The sequence below is a fragment of the Primulina tabacum genome, chromosome 10 (assembly GCF_025594145.1).
Source record: "Primulina tabacum isolate GXHZ01 chromosome 10, ASM2559414v2, whole genome shotgun sequence".
In the NCBI taxonomy this organism is placed as follows: domain Eukaryota; kingdom Viridiplantae; phylum Streptophyta; class Magnoliopsida; order Lamiales; family Gesneriaceae; genus Primulina; species Primulina tabacum.
The window spans coordinates 2,872,191-2,888,022 of record NC_134559.1 but is presented as its reverse complement, the minus strand read 5'-3'; the positions used below and the strand labels follow the sequence as shown (position 1 = coordinate 2,888,022).

The following is a 15,832-nucleotide window of genomic DNA, read 5'->3' as shown; positions in this document are numbered from 1 at the left end:
GCAAAATCGGATACATCAAATCACTATTCACGTAAAAGAAACTGAATGAAAGTTATTGACGAATTAAACATATGTTGTTTAATGCTGATATTAAGCTAGAGGTCTTAATATAACTAATTTGGTCTTTTTGATATATTATTATTTTTAAGCTTAAATTTCTATTTCATTTTTGTTTTCTTTAAACTAGCATGAAAGTTCAGATACATAGTATGTATAGCGCAGTCTTAATTCTCTTGGCCTGTCTTTTATTTCAAATCACTAAAAAAAATAATTAAATCACAAATGTAATACATTGAAAAATATCAAATCCCTAACAAAAAAAAAAAAGATATATGTAAAAACACCAGTAGCTAAATTCCCTACTTTGATAAAACATAGAGGCACATTCGATAAAATTCAAAATTTTTTATATCTGTCATTCTATTGACCATTTTCTTTCATCTCCTTTCCACCGGCACACAAGAAGTAACAAAAAATGGTCTCAAACATTAAAGCAACTCCTATTCTCGTATGTTTTGCACACGAATCAAGAAACAAACAAAAAAAACTTTGAGATCGATCGCAAGTAATTGAAGTGGAAGTCGAAAATATAAATAGCTGACCTTGGGAAGCTCTTAACGGCAACGATGACTCGGACGACCACTTTCTGCTTGTAAAGATAATAGTACAGTGAGATAAACTTAATCGGACAGCCGAGCTCAGCGCCGACGCCATTATTATCAGCGTAGACGTGGAATTTACACACACGATGTCTTTAATAATCCGAATTTATCATATTGTTTAAGAAAATAATCAATAACATTTTTCTTATAAATTATCATAATTATAATATCTAATTAACTTTAAAAGTTCAAAAATATAAATATCTAAATAATAAGTAATAATTATTCAGCGGCATATATACAATATAGAAGTTTTGAATTGCTTCTCCTCTCACCAATATTGGCAAATGGATCCACCAGTTTTGTTCCCGTCACTTTATATATATTTAAGTGGAGAAATGTCCCATAATGATATTTTTTGAATTTCGTAATAAAAATGTGTGTAAAAAATTATAGGTGAATACGTGCAATATAAATGCCAATAAATGAATTAATTAACTTAGTAAAAATAATTGACAATGTGAGAGCTCATAGCTATTCGAATGAATTGCAATAATATATATATAGAAAATAGTTAGATAAACCGGACGAACTCTGTCTCCTAAATTTAATCATATCTAAGTCATAGGTTTCTCGGGTCAGTCAATCACCTTGCGGTTTCCGGCGAGATCGTGAATCCAGGTCGGAAAAAACTGCAGTTGCTCGGTTTCTTTCGATCCGATCGGGTTCACAGTTTTACTGATCCGCGTACGATTGATGGCTCCAGTTTCGGCGCTCGCCAAGTATAAATTAGTGTTCCTAGGAGACCAATCTGTTGGGAAGACGAGTATAATCACTCGATTCATGTACGATAAATTTGACAATACGTACCAGGTACGGAGTCTATCGCTGAGGTGTTTGTATTTTAGGCTTAGAAGTTCGTTGTTTGAAAACAAGGATCGACAAGTACAGATCTGATCCTAATATTTGTGATTAACTCGAGTTCGTCATATTTTTCTATTTTGATCGATGACATCACTTTTTGTAACCGGCCAGCTCGTTTTCTTATTGGCGTAGCTCAATGATCTTATTCTCACGAGGAGTCTTTATCTTTAGTGCTTGAAGATAATGTGTTTACGCTGTATTTCATGCTGATGCTGGTTTTCTCTGTGGCTAAATTTGTAACGGTCTTATGCGTTATTCCATATCTTAATCTGTGTACTCGCGGGTTTGAAGATATTTCTGTGAATTGAGTTTGGAGGTGAGCTATTGGAATGATAAAAATCATTCCAATTTTTGGGTTAGAATTTTGAAATGGATAACATATACATTTATCGTAGTGCGTTGTAATTCAAGTTTAATTTCAGAAAAAAAAAATGCTACTTAATCATAACCTGAGAATCAATCAAATGTTCGGTTAAATTTATCAAACATTGTAATATCAGATGGGCTTTAGTTATTTTTTTACTAATTTTGTGAGGACTTGGGAGAGATGCCTGAATGATGTTAGTGGAATGTGTTGGACCTTCAACCTGAAATCGAGATTCTTCTTGCACATGTAAATCATGGCAATTCAAATTTGATCCTTTAGATTCGTGTTTGACATCCAGTTCTGATACATTCTGGGAGTCATGAACTGAAGTTATTTGCTGCCTCCATTATTGATTTATATTATTTGTTTTCCATCTCCAGGCTACTATTGGTATTGATTTCCTCTCAAAGACGATGTATCTTGAAGATCGAACTGTGCGATTGCAGCTATGGTAAAATATGGTTCTAGACAGAAATGCTATGCACTTTGATATTTAACTTACGTATTGCATTCTCTTTGGGATGTGTTTGCATTTTTACCTCTTTAGAAAAATTTTAATACAGAGTAAAATTGGATGAAACCCATAGGTTGCTTTTGATACGAAAAATTTCATATTCATCATCTCTAAATTTAAGCTCTTGCCCAAACGATTGTAATAGACCATGTTGGTTCTTTTTTTGTGTGTAGAAACTCAATATTGGTTATTGGTTACATTTTAAAATACAAATTTTTACTTCTTTCCCCAAATCAAATTCTTCCGGCCAAATAAAATATTGCATAGAAACAGAACACTGGAGGAAAGTAATAAATTCAACTTCTAGCTGCCGATAAAATGTAATTGAAACATATTTTTTATGTATATTACAATCAACTCTTTAAGATTGGGATCTTGAACTTGAACTCTCCTTGCATGTTAAGATACAAAGTCTGGTGACATTCTGATAACCTTTCTGTTAGAATATGGTACAGGGATATAAGAGTTACATGTTGATGTGATTGGTTTAATAGTTGAATAGACTTCGGATAAGTGTGTGTGTGTGTTTTGTTTTTTGGGATAAGAAACGAAATGGACTTAGGATGTGTTGTGTAGTTAGAGAGACCTATGCCTAATGTGTTTGAGAGTGTGTTCATTCATTTATCTGTTAGAATAAATCTTCTGAAGTAACCTATTATGATCTAACACATAATTGATCTCATTATATATGATGTTATTTCCTTTGGTTGAGACTTCAAGTGAGTTAGAGACACAGAGCTTAATTTCACGAGTTTGTCTTTTATTGCAATCATTAGTTTGCCTTTCCTCGTTTCCAAAAGAGTTATCATATATTTTAATATTCATAAGGATTTTTTTGGCAACATTCGATGGAAATAATTTTATATTGTTTTGTGCTCAGGGATACTGCAGGACAAGAAAGATTTAGGAGTCTTATTCCAAGCTATATCAGGGACTCCTCTGTTGCTGTTATCGTATTTGATGTTGCAAGTACGCGATACTCTCTTCCTTGTATAATCGTATCCTTAGAATCAGATAAATAGTTCAAATTAATGTGTTAATATTATGTATGCCTTCATGATCCTGATTGGAAATGTAATTTATGTTGCAATACTTATTATGCAAATGTTGTTTGAACTATGCATGTTGTGATTGGAACTCGTGTTGAAAAAGCATATCTGGCATCCTTCTTCTTTCTGCTGACTTCATGGAATTTAGTTTGATATTTGTAAAAATTTAAATTGTTGACAATTTAGCTTTCTTTTATAGGTAGACAGTCATTCCTCAACACCTCAAAATGGATAGAGGAGGTTCGCACTGAAAGAGGAAGTGATGTTATCATTGTCCTAGTTGGAAACAAAACTGACCTGGTAGATAAGAGGTAAAGATATTATCATTTTTTAAAATACAGGTGCTATGTCTGTGTGCGCATTATTAAGATCAATGTTACAGAATTATCCAATTAAATTCTTAAGTTTACTTCGTTATGTACTGAAGTTGTTTGATGTTGTAGGAGAAATATGGTAGAAGATAACTGTTGTGAATGAAAAATGAATTGTGTCTGAAATATCTCAGCTGCGGTACTACTTGTTTTTAGCACCATACGAAATGACTTTTCCTGTTTAGATTTTCTATTTCAACAATCATCAGTCCTCTAGCACCTGAACAAAAGACATTACTTTGTTACACTCCCCATTACACAGATAGATAGATATATGGGGTTGAGAGTTGTTATCTCAAGATAATTATTTCGTGTTCATTCGTCCAATCTTTTATGGCCAATTCCAGGCAAGTTTCGGTAGAGGAAGGAGAGGCCAAAGCTCGTGAACTAAATGTCATGTTTATCGAAACTAGTGCGAAAGCTGGCTTCAATATTAAGGTGAACATCCCGCAAAGTCTCTCTATTTTAATGTTCAATCAGTTGTTTTTCACAACTATTGTAAATTATATGATAGTTGAGACTTTAAAATCTTGACAAACGTGTTTAATTGTGAGCATTTGCCTAGTCTGTCTGTCTCGAGTTGGTTACTAACAGGGTTGATCAAAACCACCATTAGAGAAATTTATGTGCACAAAATGAGACTCTGGTTACCTTCCATAAGCTGTATTATGCAACTAACTCCTGAGGCCCATGCAGCAGTTCGATGTGAAAGTTTCCTAAACACACACCAAGGGCAACTTAAAATTACGCTATTAGAACTCGATTCTGTTGTGCATATAAGCTCCTTAGTTTGAGATTATAATATGCTCAAATTTCACTTTTACAATCTTTTAATGCTATTGTATGCAGGCGCTATTCAGGAAGATTGCCGCAGCATTGCCTGGGATGGAAACCCTGTCCTCGGCAAAGCAAGAGGATATGGTCGATGTCAACCTGAAGTCTAGCAACACAAACGCATCTCAGTCACAACAGCAATCAGGGGGATGTGCTTGCTGATAATGTGAAATTGAGTTCCCCGTTTTGCAGTCTAAAACTGTCTCTGGATTTCATTACTGATTATACTAGCATCGAATTTTGCTTGTGATTCCATCTTTTTTAAGTCGGGTTGTAGATTATTGTAGTTTACCTGTGCGTCGTGTGTTTATGTTCATCGTTAACTATGTTTATCGTATTGTAGACTTGTGACCGTTGAGACAAAGGGTAAATTTCGATTTGCAGGATTTCTTGAATATCAAAATGCGATCAAGATCTATTTCGTATTAAACAATGTTTTAGTGTCCCTATTTTATTTATGTATATCGAGGTCACGATATGATTTCTCATCTTTTTAGTTAGAGGTAGCTTGAAATTATTGTCTCGAAATTATGACGATCTAAAAAGTTTCTTATTCCAAAAAAAAAAAAGAGATTTTGTTTTATTCCGCCGATGCGAAGGTCGATTATTATGAACATGCAAAAAGTAACAAATCCCATGTATGTGACTGAAATGTTTTAGAGTTGTCTTTTTGCCACGATGCTGCTTTTTATATAATGGACCTTTGTACTCAAAAAACTAAAAAAAATGAACAAAAATTAATAATTATCCATCTGATAACCATCTTTCTTTTCGGCGAAACTTCTAGATAAATCTTAATTTTTTTTAAAATAATATCTGGTGTTTATATTTTCACATAAAATAAAAAGAACAACAACAGATTTGTCAACTTTTCATTTCAAATTATGATTAACGCGAATTGTGTGTTTATACAGTTGGATATTTATTTAAACATAATAATTTTAGTTGTTTTCGAATTAATGATTTTTCATAAAAACTTAAATGAAACTGTCTCACGAATCATTCTTTGAAAAACGGATCTCCGATCCGACTCAACTCATGAAAAATATTATTTTTCGTGTCAAAAGTAATAAAGTAAATAAAAAAATATGAATGAATTTTAAAATATAAATAAATATAAAACTGATTATTTAAATAAAAGGCTAATTCGAGGAAATTTATAAAAAAAAACTCATCAATAAAGTTTTATAATGATATTATAATGGTAATTTTGAATAAGACTCCACTAAATCAATTAAAAGTTAGCTAGTGTAAAAACATCAACTTTAATTAAATAATAATAATAATAAATAATGTGTGTGTTTTATAAAAATATTGAAAGAAAGAAGTAATTTTTTAAAAAAATGAAAGTTATTAATTTTTAAATTGAAAGAGAAATAAATAAAATAAAACAAAAAAAATTATATGCTATTTATAATTAGTTGATTATAAGGTCTTTTAAAAATAATTAAAAAAATTCATCCTCATATCAAAAGTTAATTAGTAAATTAAGTTTGAATTTAATAAATGGTACAGATATTAACTGTAAAATTTTATTTTTTGTGATATCCTAATTAATTATATGAGATGAAGTCAAAAAACATATTTTCTCCAATAATTTAAAATTAAAATATAAACAAAAGAAAACAGTTTGGGGTATGGACGGCAAGCGAGCCCTTGACTTACACGTAATGCCGTTCAAATGGCACACAAATCGCATCAACAGTTCTATTAAATGTTCTCCAAAAGTTTAGCAAATCCATCAAAGTTGGTGTGTGCATAATCCGTGAATTTCCTCAGGTTTTTCATGTTTAGCTATCTAGGTTTTCCCATCACAGTGTATGATGTTTTACCAATTTTGCTCACTTGTTTCTCCATTTTTGTCAGCCGAGGGTGAATATTTTCCCTCAATTATCTGGGGATTTTTCATTTTTCCATACCATCATGCTAGGTATATCATTTTCTTTTTATATATACGATGTTTTGTGTCTGTATGTCATTCTAATTCTGTGTCTGTTTGAGGATCGTCGTGGCTTTTCTGTTGCTTTTATTCTTTTTCTGTCATTAATTTCACGGGGTTTTCATTTTTTGATGCTGTTATATAAGATTTTGTTTACTTTTCTTTTTATTGCCTGAAGGTTTTAATATTATACTTATGGTTCTTTCACAGAGTTTAATTATTATTGTCAAATAATGACTTTGCTGAATAGCTTTTAATATGAGTAATTTGCTTTTACCAAGTTTTATTGATTTCTTGGATTTTTAACCACTGAAAAGAACAGATGAAATTTTGGTCACTCTGCGGCCATTCCAACCTGTTTACGAAAACGGTGATAAAAGTACCGTGTGTTCCAATGCCATCTCAATCGTCCCCTTTGAGCTATGATTTACAATACCATACAAAATGAACAATTTGAAAATTAGAGTAATTTCTTCCGACTTGTAAGTTTACGAGCATTTTTACCCAACCCATGGCTTCTTTGGTTCCTATCCGGATTTTGAGAACCTTTTGAGTTTCTTACAAGCATTCCATTTAGGAAGGGCGTAGCTTTTTTAAAAAAACTCAATCCAGCTAGTCAAACCATAAATCTTTTTGTGAAAATCTGATTTAATTGCCACATTCTTGTTTGCGTGATCTGTGAATAAGATTGGTTGATTTACATTCTGCTGTTTGATTTGCAAAATGGATATGTTAGAGGTTTGCTTTTTAAAAACAATTGTGTGCAACTTGTATTAACCATCGGTTAACATATAAGTGAATTCTGGGGTGTTGACAAATAGAGAATTGGTTTTACATTAATGCTTCAACTCTAAAGCTTTAGAACTTCCCACCTGATTCAGGAATCAGCATTCACACCATCTTTAGGAGGTCTAGTTCCATTCTATGGGCAATCCGTTGTGGACAAACTTTTATCTTCTTCTATTTCAATAAGCCCATCTTTGTGTTCCAGTGACCTACATATCCGTCCGTGGTTGTTTAATTGCGTCTGTAAGCTGATCTGCGTGTTCCAGTGAACTACACATCCGTCGTGTTTTGTTCTGTAACTCAATACTACATTTTTTGGGCACATTTACCTGCTATAGAATCTTAATTTGACCTCAAAGGCCCAAACAAACTGAATTTCTTAGTTGCGTTCTTCTCGGGCTGTTATATTTTGGAAATTGGTTTCATCTGAGCTATTCTTTGTTTTCCTCTTTCAGTTGAAAGTTGGTGATTTGTTGAATTTTTTATTTGAAATTGTTGACGTGTATAATTTTGATAGAGTCTACATATTTAATGTCTTATTTAAGTGATTGGTTGCTTCATCTTTATGCCCTTTTTAATATTTCCTCAGCTATGGGATGCATAACCATCTTGGTATTCAGTAGAGTCCATATTTAGATTTTCTCGCTGTATAGGGTTTAGACACTAATTTACTAAATATGGTGGATGATGATATCTTGAATACATTGCCAGTATGATACCTGATACATTAGCATACTTGTGGATTGTATGATAGATAACCAGGAGCCGATTCTGGCAAAAGAAGGGCCTTCAACTTACCAGTCACCACTTCACACCCTTAAGAGATGGCATTGGTGGCTTTTAGTGGCTCTTAACATATTTTTTCTGATTGTTGGTCAAGCTGCTGCTGTTCTATTAGGAAGATTTTATTACGACAAAGGTGGAAACAGTAAATGGATGGCAACTCTTGTCCAAACAGCTGCTTTTCCCATTCTTCTGATCCCGTATTTTTTTCTTCGTTCCTCAGATGAGCCATCAAGCACATTATCACCACGTTCTATTCTTATTTTAGTCGCAGTCTATTCCGTTCTTGGAGTCCTTATTGCAGGAGATAACATGCTCTATTCCATCGGATTATTGTACCTATCTGCTTCAACTTATTCACTTATTTGTGCCACACAGCTAGCTTCTAATGCAATTTTCTCTTACTTCCTCAATCATCAGAAATTTACGGCCTTAATCCTTAATTCTGTCATTATTCTTTCGTTATCTTCAGCTCTTCTTGCTGTCAATGATGACTCTGATAAGCCTTCAGGGGTATCCCAGGGGAATTATATGGTAGGAATCATGACTGCATTGGCAGCTTCTGCGCTGTATTCCCTTTTACTTTCTTTAATGCAGCTAACATTCGAGAAAGTCTTGAAGAAAGAAACCTTTTCCGTCGTTTTAGAAATGCAGATCTATACGGGATTCGTGGCTACATGTGCCACAATCGTGGGTCTTTTTGCGAGTGGTGAATGGAGGACTTTAAGTTGGGAAATGGATAGTTTTACCACCGGAAAACTTTCTTATGTGATGACTCTGGTTTGGACAGCCATTTCATGGCAGGTCTGTTCTGTTGGGGTTGTGGGTCTGATATTCGTGGTGTCGTCTCTGTTCTCCAATGTGATTAGCACGCTTTCCTTGGCCGTTACTCCTATTGCTTCTTTGGTTGTGTTCCATGACAAGATGAATGGCGTGAAGATGATAGCAATGCTGATGGCATTTTGGGGGTTTGCTTCTTACATTTATCAGAATTATCTTGATGAAGTTAAGGTAAGGAAGAATCAAAATGATGCTAATAATGCTCTTAATGATTCTTGTCCGTAATATTTGCTGGTGTTTTTTTGAACTTTGTAGTTTCTCATTGTGTAATCTACCTTGTGGTTTTGTTTATATATAAAAAATGATTGATGTTTGAAGTGACCATGTCACAGAAGTTGATATTTGGATTTATTTCAGCACGTGGAAAGAAGATTTTCTTGTCACGTGAAATTCTCGTTGGGTCGCTCTAATCGGGAATATTTATGGTTGAATTGAACTCATATGTCTATACTCTAGTTTGAGTTTGAAATATTTGTAAAATCGGTCGTCTCGATCAGTTATTATTGAGTGAATGAAGAATTTTATGGTAATTCTACAAAAAAAATCCTTAAAAAATGTTGAAAGTAATTAATATTTAATGATATTTGTAAAATTGGTCGTCTTGATTAGTTTTATTGGTAAAAATTTGTGTATAACGGACTCACGGATCGTATTTTGTGAGATGATCTCACTGATCGTATTTTTGTGTCGTATTTTTGTGAGATAGATCTCTTATTTGAGTTATTCATGAAAAAATATTACTTTTTATGCTAAGAGTTTTTTTTATTGTGAATATTGATATGGTTGACTCGTCTCACAGATAGAATTTCGTGAGACCGTCTTACGAGAAACTTATTCTTAATTATTTGGGGCGGATGGAGTATTAAGAAAGTGATTAAAAATAAGTATGACCCCAGTTTGATAACGAGGAAACAAATTAATCACTCACAAGTGTATTAACTACATATTAATTGCTGTGAAACCTGTCCTTTATTATCCATATTTATAATTATAACCCGTATCTGTGTTGATAATGCTTCGTGCTCTCTTTTAAACAACATAATATAATATTCCTCGTATGGTCAGGAAATTTAAGTATATAATGGTTGGGAAAAAGCTAAATGTTACTTCTCAATTATTAAAAACTACAAGTCTCTCAATGTATCACCATGAGTCCATTTGGGAAAAAGAAGTATTTTGCTTCAAAAATTGTATTTTTAATATAAAAAAATAATATATTTTCAAAAATCGAGTCGAAGTAAAAAAACATTTATTTTGCGTGTTTTAATAGGTCTTCACAAAAGAGCAGAAAATTAATATTCAATATAAAATATAATTTATAAAGATTGTCTCTTTTCTCTTCTCTCTTTAATGATTTGAGTGGGCACCAATTGGTAACAATATATGATACATAAGTTTGAATGGATCCTAGAAAACAAACTTGGATTTTATATAAAATATATAATTAGTTAGTAATGATTATCCTTTTTGCACATAATTATTTGAGTTTGGACACAATTGGTTTCGGCAGCACACAATTCATACCTACTATATATGCACATTTATAAGTAAAAATTGCCCTGGGATTTGTCCAAACGTCAAAACATATTGATCTAATAAGTTTATAACATCCGTTGTTACTTCTCTTTATATTATCTCTACCATTGAGATTTTGGTGTTTTTTTATCAGTTACGTAAATTTATTAATTTCTTCGTATTAAAATTATCACATCTACTTTTAAAAGGTGGGACGAGCCAATGAATCTAATCAATTGTTACGGCTCTAACTGTAAAATCAAGCAGGTCGGACCACTGTACCGACCGATCGATAAATTATCAACTCAATCAATTTATTCTACATGGTGGATAGGTAGATCCCATGAATAATGGACATACAGTTTGGTTTTGGCATGTTACACGCACTTGCTTATACGCACGCGTGCGTGCATACACTAGTAATTCATCAATGGGGGGGGCATTACATTCTCCCATCTCTCCTCTATTTCACCGCTCAGCCACAAAACCAACATTAGTGTTTGGAACATAAAAATAAAATTTATTTGAAAATTTCATAGAAAATAAAATTTCTAATTTTGAACCACTTTGTGCTGTGTGAGTGTGTTATAATAACATTTATGTGTTTGTTCTGTAATGAAATAAGTTGGTTATTAAAATGTCGAGGAAGACCTGCCCAGCTCACTATTCAATTTCTTGTCTCTTGGGGCAAGAAAAATCAATGCTACACACCTAACTTATTTATTGAGTCCATTATCGCAACTATTTATTTATATCAAATTTTGAAATGAAAAAACTAAAATTATAATTTTTTTTGTTTTGATCTTTCAAAAACAATATCTCCAGGCTCCGGTGACAGATATTTATTTATTAATTTTTTGTCAATATGATAAAAAAAAATTAGTTACATATGTGAGATGATAATTATTTATCATAATATAATTGTTAAATATATATATTTTTTAAAAATCAATAAAAAAATTAAATAATCTTGAAAAAAATACGTCTGATTGAATTTATTAGTTGTAATTGGACTTAAAAGCAATTTATGTTAGGATAAATTTAATTTTCTAGCTTTATCATATATCAATTTGACAATGTATAAATAGTTTATATATCAATTAAGCTATTTAGAATTTTTTATTTATCAATTTATCAATAGTTTATATATCAAAATGAATTTTAAATATGATAAATGTTAGAAAATTTGCTCACAAAATAAAGTTAGAAAAAAGACATGGCAGGTCTACTCGATTGGAAACTCCACCACTGACTTTCAGATTGACATGTTCATGTCTTTAATTTTGATCCCATCAAATTGTCAATTATATATATATATATATATAATAAAAATGTAATCCTTATGGGGGGACAAAATGCAGCAACCCACCCATATTCTCTCTTTTGGGACAACCCTTGTAACATTTGAATCTTAGAATGCCTTTGTTCACAATTTTTTTTTACAAGAAAGTTGATTTGGTTTAATTTTAAAATAATATTGCAATTATATTATAATAATTTCTCTCTGAATTTGAATTGCATGTCTGAGATTACATTATTTTGCGGGGATACTATAATTCGACAACCATTCACATGCACTAGGAGTCTTCATTCAAGCCACAATACACAAGGAATGATAATGTTTTCCAAAATAATTAGTTTTTCATTACAAAAAATTAATTATGATATTTTACTTTTTTTTGTTTTTGTTTTTGTTTTTGTTTTTTTTTTGGTGTTCAGTGAAGAGTAAAATGGAAGAAAATTAAGGATATAAAAACCATAGAACGAAACGAGGGGCAAAATGGGTAATATTGGCAGGTCAAAAGTCAATGGTCGCAAGAAATCAATTCAGTAGTTGGAATGGTACCTCCCGAAATCGGCAAGCTTCCGGGACCGGTTCTTGCAAAACGACGACGCCGTGGAGAGGTTTGCATTCGGCGGAGCTCTAGCGTCACCTCCCAGTGCTCCCGCTGTGACCAGCTCCGGTGGAACGCCCTTCTGACCCCGGTGCCTGTTCGGGCTGGCCCGCACCAAAGGACTCATGCAAAACGTCAAGCCCGACAAGTTTTTGTTGGGAGCCGCCCTCACTCCGCCGCCCCGCGTCGAAGCTAGGGTCCTCCTCGGTGTCTGCCTCCACCCTTGGGAGGATTCAGAAGAGTATCCACTCGATCCACCTCGGCAATGCTCATCTTCTTCGTCGTCGGAGAATCTCGCCGGAGACAATCCGCGACCGCCATGTCTGCAGGTCCTCCGACGATCTCCGGTCACGCTTACGTCGATAGGGAACGTGTCGACCTTCTTTTTCCGTCGAATTGGAAGAGCGGCTGATAACCAGGATGGAGAAGAAGTAGAGGGATCGCGAGCGCTGAAACCGGGAACCGAACCCGAGACACTTGAATCCGAAATCGGACCCGACGCACTCGTACCCGTTTTCCCTCGCTTAGATTTGAAGAGTCCAGAGAGAAGCGAAAAAAATCTCCCTCCGTTACTCCTCCTGCTCTTCTCGATTTCAACGGTTATAGATCCGGTGGGCCCCACCTGCGGAGTACTGTAGAAACGTTGGTTGTGGTGACCTTGTATCTGCCATGCGGCGTCGTTTTCCGACTTCCGGCGTGATATGTAAGGGGAAACAGAACGAGGAAAGGTGAGCGACGGCGGATGACGGGTGGCATCAGATTTCCGGCAATCGCCTCCTCGCTCTTGTCCCAGCTGCAATTGGGCTTGCATTAATTGGGCCTGAGCTTGCGCAGCCATGATTGCGAGGAGGCGCTCCCGCAGGCAGGAGGCGCAAACTCCGACGGCGCTGCTGTAGTCCGCCGGATGCTTCTTGCACCTCATTCACTCCCAATCACCAAAGCAACAAACACGATCAAATAATATGAATCTCGTGACTATATCTGGATTGACTTTCAGTATTTGGTGCTCGCGTGTGTCATCGGTAAGTGTGAGTGTAAAGAATAGGAGGATTTTTATGAAGATTACAAAGTCACAGGCTTTGTCTTCTTCTAGCTTTCGAAAGAGAGAGATAGCAAAGGAGAAAGATAAATGCGAAAATGGCAGAGAAATTTCAAGGGAATTCTACGCAAGAGTTTATTTTTTGATTGAAAATGAAAATTTATTAGCTTTGGATGGAAATATAAAATTTCATACATTATTATAGGGAAAAAATTTGTATGACACAGTCTCACGGATCGTATTTTGTGAGACGGATTTTTTATTTGAATCATATATGAAAAAATATTATTTTTTATGATTCACATAAATATTCACGGAGAGTGAGTTGATGATTTCAATAAATTTTTGTTCTAAAAATCATATTAAAAAATATTTTGCATTTTCCAAGATGGAATTTTTTCTTTTTGTCCTCTTACCCGTTACTCAAATAGATTATTAAAAATTGTTTGAGTCTAGTAAAATAATGTTGAAATAATTAGTCATACATTAAAAAATGACTCACGGTAAAATTTCCATCGAAATACACTACATACAATATCGTTGCAATCAATATTGAATATTTTTTGTAGCTTTTATACAGACATATGGAATCCAATCTCTATGATTTTTGTTTATAGGATGATGAAATCTATAATTGTTAACAATATTTTTTTTTATCTTTATTAACAATTTAATCCAACTATTACAATTTAGGCAAAAACTTGTGTGAAACGGTATCACGGGTCGTATTTTGTGAGACAAATCTCTTATTTGGGTTATCCATGAAAAAATATTACTTTTTATGCTAAGAGTATTACTTTTTATTGTGAATATCGGTAGGATAGACCCGTCTTACAAATAAAGATTCGTAAGACCGTCTCACAGGAGACCTACATCAATTATTAATATTCAATGTATTCGAACTATGTCTGATCTACACAAAGTTCACGAGCCGATCAAAGATTTTTTCGAGTTCAACTCAGATTGAAATATCTAAAGTTTGATTCTTAACTTAAAATCGAAGAGCTGTATAGAAGCTCATATGTATTTTTCACATGAACTAACATATTGCATTAAATGAAAAAAAACTACATGCAACTTCATCGTATTCATTAAATTAACATTTATGACATTACTTATAAGATAGTATGAACATTTACAGACACGAATTAAATCTCTAACATCAAATATAAAAAGAATATATAATTTGAGACATGAGTATTCCTGCGCAATGGAATTTATTACCTAAAATAAATTAGAAAAATCTCTATTATATTCACCCTAGCATTTACAACCTAGTTTATGGCGTCGTGGTCTTTTATGTTCAAATCCCGAATACATTCAACTTTTTTCACATTGTCTTAAAAAAGTCTTGCTCCACCCCATGTTGGTAACCTGGATCAGGTACTGGGTACTATGGAAAAAAAAAAAAAAAAAACCAGACCCAAAGATTTTAAAAACCTTGCAGACATGTTGTAGTGAATAGCAAATTTAAGTTGAATTTTTCGGCCCTTCCAAAAAAATTATTGTTGATTGCTTAAAATCAACTTTAAATTTTAGTGTCGTACTTTTCAATACATGTTATTACAATCAAATTGTCAATTACGGCTCATCATCAAATTACTTGTGTGCTTAGCTTATTGTTGCATATTTGAAGAAATTAATAATTATCATGATATTATTGTAAGCGGCGGAACCATGTTTTCATTTATACCCGAGCTAGAATTTTCTAAACTATAGTTTAGCTAATATTGACAAATGGAACCCCGAACTACCAGAAAATAAGATAAAATTTTATGTATAAAAATATTGGAAAAAACAAGTCACCCTGCAACACATGGCTCCGCCCATGATTATTGTGTTAGGAACAATAAGGACTCATGTTGGTAGAATGAACGAAATGTAGTATTTGTGTTGTTATATAGTTTGAAAGATTTATGTTATGTTGTATTATTATAAGCTATTTTTGGTAAATTAGCAAGTGATTGATTTTATGTTTAATTTTATTGTTGTAAATGTGTGAATATTTATGCAACTATGGAGATTCATCAATTTAAATTAGATATGTACATGTGTGTGTATGTTTGGTTTCTTTTTACAAGTGTATAACCCACGTACAACTCTACGAATATCGAAGTCACACACACAAATATATGAGTCGGGGATGGTTGGTTACACATGAGTCTCGAATTAAAAACATCAACCAAATTCAAGACTTCGATAACACATGAGATCTTGACGTCAGATAAGCTATTGGATCAAACGATATTCTTGATCAATAAATCACGTCTAAGGCTTAGCTTATATTGTGTTCCATTTATACATATTTAAGACTCTATACTAAAAGCTTGGCTAAATCGTTTGTTGTGGGCTGCATGCCATATCGAACTTTTTA

At 33.3% G+C, this 15,832-nt stretch overlaps 3 protein-coding genes across 3 annotated transcripts; 2 read left to right on the top strand and 1 right to left on the bottom strand.

Moving 5' to 3' along the window:
- Positions 1 to 1,184: 1,184 nt before the first annotated feature.
- LOC142505565 (ras-related protein RABH1b-like) lies at positions 1,185 to 5,094 on the top strand. The gene is made up of 6 exons (XM_075618602.1): positions 1,185 to 1,475; positions 2,274 to 2,344; positions 3,288 to 3,376; positions 3,656 to 3,767; positions 4,175 to 4,265; positions 4,677 to 5,094. Exons 1-6 carry the CDS (start codon positions 1,359 to 1,361, stop codon positions 4,821 to 4,823), a joined length of 627 nt encoding a protein of 208 aa, XP_075474717.1. The 5' UTR covers positions 1,185 to 1,358; the 3' UTR covers positions 4,824 to 5,094.
- Positions 5,095 to 6,300: 1,206 nt separating this feature from the next.
- Positions 6,301 to 9,509, top strand: LOC142505731 (putative purine permease 11). Its single transcript, XM_075618834.1, has 3 exons — positions 6,301 to 6,440; positions 6,528 to 6,591; positions 8,141 to 9,509. Exons 2-3 carry the CDS (start codon positions 6,585 to 6,587, stop codon positions 9,232 to 9,234), a joined length of 1,101 nt encoding a protein of 366 aa, XP_075474949.1. The 5' UTR covers positions 6,301 to 6,440; positions 6,528 to 6,584; the 3' UTR covers positions 9,235 to 9,509.
- Positions 9,510 to 12,351: 2,842 nt separating this feature from the next.
- On the bottom strand, positions 12,352 to 13,341 carry LOC142506011 (uncharacterized). The gene has a single exon (XM_075619147.1). The coding sequence runs from the start codon at positions 13,339 to 13,341 to the stop codon at positions 12,352 to 12,354; it is 990 nt and encodes a 329-aa protein (XP_075475262.1).
- Between the last annotated feature and the right edge of the window lie 2,491 nt (positions 13,342 to 15,832).

Bases quoted from the DNA above. Each gene is read 5' to 3' on its own strand.
- LOC142505565 (XM_075618602.1), top strand. From the start codon at position 1,359: ATGGCTCCAGTTTCGGCGCTCGCCAAGTATAAATTAGTGTTCCTAGGA. The intron at 2,345-3,287 runs GTAAAATATGGT...TTTTGTGCTCAG, and splicing joins ACTGTGCGATTGCAGCTATG to GGATACTGCAGGACAAGAAA. The intron at 3,768-4,174 runs GTAAAGATATTA...GGCCAATTCCAG, and splicing joins ACTGACCTGGTAGATAAGAG to GCAAGTTTCGGTAGAGGAAG.
- LOC142506011 (XM_075619147.1), bottom strand. From the start codon at position 13,341: ATGAGGTGCAAGAAGCATCCGGCGGACTACAGCAGCGCCGTCGGAGTT.